At 40.1% G+C, this 8,577-nt stretch overlaps 1 protein-coding gene across 1 annotated transcript in view; it reads left to right on the top strand.

Moving 5' to 3' along the window:
• The window catches only part of SFI1 (Sfi1 homolog, spindle assembly associated (yeast)), a 92,164-nt gene that overhangs the window by 2,475 nt on the left and 81,112 nt on the right, over positions 1-8,577 (top strand). The window contains exons 2-3 of the mRNA XM_006869308.1: positions 4,067-4,246; positions 5,411-5,482. Coding sequence (XP_006869370.1) covers positions 4,067-4,246; positions 5,411-5,482 — 252 coding nt within the window. The remainder of the gene's footprint in view (positions 1-4,066; positions 4,247-5,410; positions 5,483-8,577) is intronic.

Raw genomic sequence — 8,577 nt, forward strand, 5'->3', positions numbered from 1 at the left:
GATGTTAGGAAAATTTTCTTCCAGAAGCTCTTCAACTATCTCCTCTGTGGACCTGTGTGATTGTTCTTGTTCTGGAATGCCAATAATTCGTATATTATTTCTCTTCATGTTATCCAACATGAATCTTAGGCCTTCTTCAGATTTTGTATGCTTTTTTGTGTTTGTTCTTCTATCTTAGTAGTGTTGAGAGATTTATCTTCTATCTCACTAGTTCTGGCTTCTAGCTCTTCAATTCTACTCCTTTGCCCTTTCAGTGTATTGTCCATTTCTGATATTCTCTCATTAATCATTTGGACTTCTTTCTGTAGATTTTGAATTGTTTCCTGTCATGTATTTATCTTATTTGATTGTTCCTGTAGCACTTTCCTGACTTTTTCCTTATTTTTCTCAACTCCATTGTATAGTGTTTTGATACATTTTATAATCATTTTTCTGAATTCCTTCTCTGGCATTTCCAATGCCTGCCCATCTTCCAGTATGGAATGTAGGTCTACTTCCAGCTCATTTACCTCAGTCAGTTTATCTTGTTTCTGGACATGTGCAGATATGGTCATTTGCTTCTGTTTTTTTGGGCATATTCAGGGGTTATCTGTGGTCCTAATACTTAGATGGGTATATAACTTGGTATTTTTTATGCTTTCTGAATGCCTCCAGGTAGATGTGATCAGGAAATGGGCTTCCCTTTTCACTCTTGTTCTTGAGAAGTTTCAAGATGCCACTATTGGTCGTTTTGACGTAATTTAGGATTTAATTTTCGGCCTATTTCCTTTTTTGTCTGCCTGTCCCCTCCACAATCCCCGTTCAGGCCTTTTTTCTAGTTGGAAACAGTTCAGGGCCGGCTGTGGCCATTGGTTTTAATTGGAAACTGTCTCTTTAAATTTTGAGATCTGTGCATATGTGTAGTAGAACACTCCGAGGATGGGGCTGAGGTGTCCACTAGCTTAGGCCCAGAATGGAGGTGCTCAGAAAGCAAGGGACCAATGAACAGATAATCAAAAGAAAAGAATGTCCACACCTTTATCTCTGTGGTTCTGCCAGGCGTTTGTGGCCGCTCCCATGCTTCCCCCGCTTGGTCTCACCCAAGATGGCAGCTCCTGGAGCAGTTGAGCGTCCCGAACTAGAAAGCAATGGATTTCTTGCTTCTGCCACAAATTCCCCCAGCTGTAAGCCTTCCAACCTTCTAAATATTCCTTTATATGTGGTTCAGAGTTCTGGGACCATCCCCTGAGCCTGTTTGGTCGGGTATAATGTGTTGTTGCTGACGGAGCTCCTCACTGCACTTCCACCTGATCCTCCATCTTGTTTGTTTTCTCAAAAATGGTTTTTGAGTGAAGAAATAGAGGTCAAACTGGCTCGGTTCTGTACCATCCTGACAATCATTGCTACATTGAAGCCCTTAGTTGCAGCCACTGCAATATTCATCATTAAAATTTTGAATTTGACCAGAAGTGTTTAGCAATGGTTACTTTGGCTAAGAGTTAATACCTTAATGCTGCCTGGCTGCTCTAAATTTACTTATTATTAAAATGTTTTATTATAAAATATGTATAACAAAATTTGCCAATTTAACACTTTTTAAGTATATCATTTGGTGGCATTAACTGCATTTTGATGTTGTTCCGTGGATACTAATGACATTTTCATCACCCCACATGGGAACTCTGTACACACAGAGTAGTAACTCCTGGCTTCCCCCTGCCCCTGTCTGCTGGTCGCCTCTAATCTCTTTTCATGCTGTATGAATTTTCCTACCCTAGAAATTTCATCTAAATGAAATCTTGTAAAATGTCTCTCCTTGTGTCTGACTGATGTCATTGGAGTCCTGGTGTGGTGCTGTAGGATAAGCACTGGACTACTAACTGCAAGGCTAGCGGTTCAAACCCAGAAGCTGCTCCTCAGAAACCATACATAGGGGTGCTGTGAGTCTGAACTTTCTCAATGGCTCTTAACAACAAAGATATTACATCTAAGTGAAATTATACAAAACTTGTCCTTTTGCGTCTGGCTGCGCTTAGCATAACGTTTTATGTTTTATGTTGTAGCATATAGTACAACCTCATATTTAAATTTTTCATTTTTATATGACTGCCAGGTCAATATGAAGTTTAATATTAAAAAAGTTAATTAAGATTCTAAAAACCTTAAAGCTATGGGTATTGAAAATTTCATGATTTTGCTTTTCAAAGTGATGATAAAATATTGTGTATCATTGTAGAAATTAACATTTTGTGTTGTGGTAAAGTACATATAACAAAAAAATTGCCACTTTAATCACTTTTAAGTACAATTCACTGATTTAATTGTATTCACAATTTCTACTCTGTTTTCCATCCTTTTCAATAGAAACTCAGGGCTGGTGTGCAGGTTGTTTGAATGGGTATATATTCCTGAGTGCTTTGGTGTACATCCCCATCCCCTCAAAAAAAAAAAAAAAAACCAGAGGGATTGGAGGCAAGTGCTGTGGAATGATGATGCGTGGAGGTGATTGTAATCATTGCAATGAAGCTAAATACTATAGGGTGAATGTAAAGCTGATGCTCTCCCATGTAAACTATCACTCAATTCACAATAAAAACTTTTAAAATAAATTTAAAAGATTTTATTTACTTTTTACTAATTTGTAAATATTTTAAAGATTTCTAAAAAAGAAACTCAGTAGCCCTTGATTAATTTACTCCCATTTTCCTCTCTCCTAGCCCCTGGTAACCACTAATAAACTTCTGGCTGTGCATTTGTTTATTCTAAGTATTGCACCTAAGTGGGGCTATGGAGTGTTTGTCCTTGTGGGTGTGACTTAGTCACTCAGCATTGTGCTTTCCTGGTTCATCCGTGTCATAGCATGTATCAGAACTTCATCTATCTTTATGCCTGAAGCATATTCCATTGTATCATAATGACACGTGTTGTTCATTCTTTCATTTATTGATAGACACTTCAGTTGTTTCCATCTTTTGACTATGGCTATTTTGAGTAATCTCGCTATGAACATTAGTGTGCAATTGCATATAGGGGTGGGGGAGTGGATTCAGAAAGTTTGTGGACAAATGGGATTTTTGAAGTCTCTGGTATATATTAAAATTATGAGTTCATACCGATAACTCCAGTCTAACACCGCAGGGTTCTGCCTCTACCTTTTCCTTCCCTAATTGTGGAAGTCCTGGTGTAGCACTATAGATCAAGTACTGGATTCAGTTCAAACCCACCAGCTGCTTCTCAGAAATCTTGTACTGGGTAGCTATGAGTGGGAACTGACTCAGCAACACTTAACAAGTGTAAAAGGTAATCTTGTAATTTTTTTTGAGGTTGCAGGAAAGCTCACAAATACAGTCTTTAGTATATAAAGTGTGTGGTTTCATATCAACATAAAGATAACATTTTTTGAAAATCTTTCCTAAATATATATATATGTTGTTGTTGTTAGTGCTGTCGAGTTAGTTCCAACCCATAGCAACCCTGTTTAGGGTTTCCAAGGAGCAGCTGGTGAGTTTGAACTGCCGACCTTTGCAGTTCAAACGGCTTTGCAGTCTGGTACATTAACTCACAGTGCCACACCAGGACTGTTGAATCAGTTTGGACTCAGAGCAACCTCGTATAGGGTTTCCAAGGAGCAGCTGGTGAATTTGAACCACCATCATCCCACAGCACTACACCAGGACTACTATATATATGTGCTCTGGTAGCGTAGTGGTTACGAGTCGGGCTGCCAATCTCAAGGTCAGCAGTTTGAAACTACAGGAGAAAGAAGAAGTGTTCTGCTCCTGTAAAGATTTACAGACTCAGAAACCCTGTGCAGTGTCACTATGAGTCGGAACTGACTCCGTGGTACTTAACAATTAACAATAATAACGTATATATATATATAACTTGTTTCTAGTTTGTAGATATATATGTGTGTGTGTGTTTGTATGTATTATAAATATACATGTTGATTTTATATATATATATATATATATGTATAATACACATATATTTACAAACTAGAAACAAGTTTCTTATCTATATATATTTCCATCATATGCAGGGATAATTTGATTCTCTCCTTTCCCCTTTAATCCTCAAACTTCAGATCTTTTAGAGATGGTGCTGTTAAGAAACCTCATTCTGTAAAGATGCTGTCCAACAAGAAGTCTTCCACCTTCCCCGAGGTCCGGAGTCAGTTACCTAACGCCAGTCATCCAGTGCAACCCCAACACCATGCCTCCTCCACCTGGACCCGGAGGAGGCGGTTAAAAGAATTACGTCTCAGGTCAGTGCCTAAGGTGACTTTTTCATGGTTCTCCTTTTTTTGGTTAAAGTCTCCTTTTTTTGGGCTGATTTTTTTTTTAAAAAATTTTATTGTCAACTAAGTAAAGGTTTACAGAGAAGATCATCAATTTTACATTCAGCAACTCTTCCACTTTGTTTCATCTCAATGGTTGCAATCCACTCCATGCAACAACAGTTATTTCACTTCCTTTCTGTGGTTCTGTTTCCATTCCACCCTCCTGAGGGGATGATTCTTGATTCTCCTAGCTCAGGAAACCTTGATACCTGTTCTGTGTAGAAGAATGCTGAGATAAGATCTTTTTAAGACTTTGCAGATGTGAAATATGCCTTTGAATGTTTGCTATGTTCATGGTCCCAGTTTGTGCCCTACAATATGTAAGCTATAAAGATTCTCCCAGAAGAAAGTTAAACATGTTTCCAGGAAAATAATGATCATTTTCTACTACTGATTAGGTATATTGAAGACATAATTTATTCATTCAAAAAACATTATTGCTTATCAGGTGTTGGACTAGTCTTTGAGCATGCAAGGTAAATTAGATGTTTCTGATTCATGATCTCATAAGCGTTTAAAAGCAGGCAGGGTTGACAGGCCATTTTACATGCCACAGTAAAGTGTGAACAGTGCTAAGTGCTATGTGAGGAGAAGAATGTGGCGTCACCAGCACAGATGACAAGAGCAGCCAAACTATATATATAATATACACATGGTGTGTATAGCACATGGTGACTTTCTGGAAGGGGCAGTCTAACTGAAGTCCCAAAGGCTTTGTAAGAGTAAGCCAGGTAAGGGCAGGAGGAAATGTTCCAGGCTGACCCCAGATAAGTGCTTTTTTTTGTTTTATGTGTACCAAGCACCGTGCTAGGTTCTAGGGAGGCTGTAAAGCATGCTCTTATTTTCAGAGGCTCACAACATTAACAAAATGGTTTATATTGGAAATATGTTTTTCACAATCTAAAAGCTTTATACATTGGCCCATCCTGTTCTCTCTTTGAGGGGAGATTAGCTATAATGTCATCTTTTGACTCATGCTAGCTTCCTTCCCTCTGGAACCTTAAAAGATTCCTTCTCCTTTTCAAAAGACTGATGACACAAGCTGGTTGGAGTTTTAAAAATACATATCGTTTCTTTTCCTTCATTCAGATGCATGGCCAGAAAGTTCTTGTATTTGTGGATTCGAAAGACTTTTGGAAGAGTATTTCCCTCCAAAGCCAGGTAGTATTGATATATAATACCATATTTCTGATGTAATCATTCCAGGTTTATTCGTTTGTTTTTTTGTTTTGTTTTAAGTTTTTATTGTGAATTATGTGAGAACATCGGTTTTACATTCATCCTATTGTATTTGGTTTCATTGCAATGACTACAATCCCCTCCATGCATCATCAAACAACCAAAGGGTACACCCCTCAGGCCTATCCCCCGGTCATCAGCACACAGACCCTCTCCCTCCTTGAGTCCATTGCCCCCAGCCACTCCATCTGCCCACGTCATCATCTCTGCCTCCATTTCTGGTGTCACTGCTTCTCTGGGTAGGGTCCCACACTATGCTCTTCTCACTTGATGGTCACAGGGACCTCAGCTCCTGGACTGCAAAATCAGTCACTCCCCTACTTTTTGTTACAAAATATCTACCTTTACATTTCCAATCCTCATAGTCAGTCCTCATAGTAATTATTCACTATTTTACCACAAGAGTCTTATCCCCATGTCCTTTCATTAGCCCCATCCAGACAGATTGGAAACCAATCAGTAGAGATTCTACCTTCCCCCACCCCATCTGGAACTAGGCTCCCTCTTGAAAGCTTGTAAGCCAGTCACTTCTTGGCTTTGTAGCCACGCCTATTTTGGGTAGCCAATGTCTTAAGTTGCCTAACCTGTCAATCCTGTGTACCGAGGGGATGGGAGTGATCCTCGTTGTAAAGATTTGTTTCCTTTTATAAGTTACTACATCCATAAGCATAGGCAAAGTTCATCAAATTGTAGCAGGTGTCTCTTTTTTTCCTCTTTCTTTTTCTATTCAAGTTCTGATCATCCAACCGTTGAAGCCCAGTCAAATGGGTACTATCTACACGTATGGGTGTTCTTGTGCATCTCCCCTCACTTCACATCAACTGGATGCTTCACTCTCTGCTCTAGTCCTCTGTGGCCATGTCATTGCCTCTGGACCCAGGAGTCCCCTGGTCTTGCCATACTGCTGGCCAACCAGGTCTCCACCCATGTTCAGAGGAGTCTATTGAATGTGGTCAGACTTAGCTCCCAACTTCATTGCTGTTTTTCCCCCTCTTCGCCTCATCGGTGACCAATGTAGTCACCAGCCAGACCACATGCCTGCTCGTGTACTCCTCTTGAGTCTCAGTCTTAGAAGGGGTTATTTGTTTTTAATCAAACCTATATATAAATTTTCAGGCTAAAAATGAGGCTTTCTGCTCTCACAAAGATTCACAGCCTTGGAAACACGGTACAGGGTCACTTTGAGTCAGAACCGATTCAACAGCACTTAACCACAACAACATACGTAATCTCTAGGAGCTCTGATAGCATAATGGGTTACAAATTAGGCTGCTAATGCTAGGGTCAGCAGTCACATTCACCAGCCACTCCTTAGGAGAAAGCTGAGGCCCTTTCCCCTAAAGATTTACAGCTTTGGAAACCTTATGCAGTGTTGTTATGAGTCAGAAACAACTGGACAGCACACACCCAGCATATATAATCGTTACTTTGCTATTTCTCCCAATAGGCAGAAATGGTATCTAATACTCATATATAGTGGAGAACTCCTGGTGTTGGCACTGTAGGATCAGCACAGGACTGCAAACCACAAGATCAACAGTTCAAACCACCAGCAGCTTCTCAGAAACCCCTGTACAGTGTCATTGTGAGTTGGAACTGACCTGACAGCACTTAACAACAACTTAAACCCAAACCAATTCCATTGCCACTGAGTCCATTTCAACTAATAGCGACCCCATAGGACAGAGGAGAACTGCACCAGAGAATTTCCAAGGCTGTAATCTTTATGGAGGAGTCCTGGTGTGGCACTGTGAGTTAATGTGCTGGACTGCAAGGTCAGTTTGAACCACAGCATCAGCGGTTCAAGCTCACCAGGCTCTCTCTCCTAGGAAACCCTATACAGGGCCACTATGAGTTGGAAACAACTCCATGACACTTAACAACCATATTTACGGAAGCAGACTACCACCTCTTTCTTCTGAAGAATTAGTTTTAGTGACTGCCGTAAAAAATGTTTATGTATCTGTAACTTATCAGAGTCTGATGGAGTCCTGGTGTGGTTAAACACTGAACCACAAGTTTGGGGGTTCAAACCACCAACCACTCCTTGGAAACCCTATGCAGGATTGCCATGAGGCAGAATTGACCCAACAGCGCTAAACAACAATAACAACGCTAATTCCCTTTCCAGACAAGGTGAAACTCTTAGAACACTTCAACACTGCCTTTCTCCCTCCTACGCATATGCTGTTGTTATAGTTATGTGTTCTTTCTGCACGTATGTAAAATTCTCTCAGCTTTCATCAGTTTAAAAAAAGGTTTTTCCCACTTTATTTTTTAAGGTTTTTATTGTGGATTGAGTGAAAGTTTACAGGACATATCATCAGTTTTATATTCAACAAATCATATACCGTGTTTCATTACATTGATTATAATCCCCTCCATGTACCATCAGTTAACAGTATTTCTCTATATCCACTCTAGCTTTTTAAAAAAAACAATCGACAAACAAAAAAAACCCACTCAGGCATATATAATAATTTACATCTCCAAAGGGCACATTCTGCAAGTCTGCTCCTGGCCACCAGCTCTTAGTCCTTCTCTTCTTAGTCCATGAATCTAGAGTTCTCAGCAGCTCCCCCTCTCCATGCCCCCATCTCTGCCTCCATCTCTGGCCCTGCTGCTTCTCTGGATAAGGTCCCGCAATCTGCCTGTGGGCTTCTCTCTTGATGGTCCTAGGGTCCTCTGTTTCTGGACTGTAAGATTAACCACTCCCTTTTTTGTTACAAAACTTCTACCTTTACAATTGTGAAGTTGCGATTAGTCATGATAACAGTTATTCACTATTGAATCTTACGAATCTTATCCCCATCTCTTTACACCAGACCCTTCTAGACAAGATGACAACTATACAGTGAGGACTCTTTCTTCCCCCCACACTCTTAAACTAAACTCCCTCTTGAAACCTTGTAAGGCAGTCACTTCGTGCCTTTATTGCCCCCTCATTTTAGGTAGCCAATGTCTAAGTTGCTCATCCCTATCTACCCTGTGTACACAGCAGATAGCATTGATACTTG

This window comes from Chrysochloris asiatica, unplaced genomic scaffold (assembly GCF_000296735.1).
Source record: "Chrysochloris asiatica unplaced genomic scaffold, ChrAsi1.0 scaffold00128, whole genome shotgun sequence".
In the NCBI taxonomy this organism is placed as follows: domain Eukaryota; kingdom Metazoa; phylum Chordata; class Mammalia; order Afrosoricida; family Chrysochloridae; genus Chrysochloris; species Chrysochloris asiatica.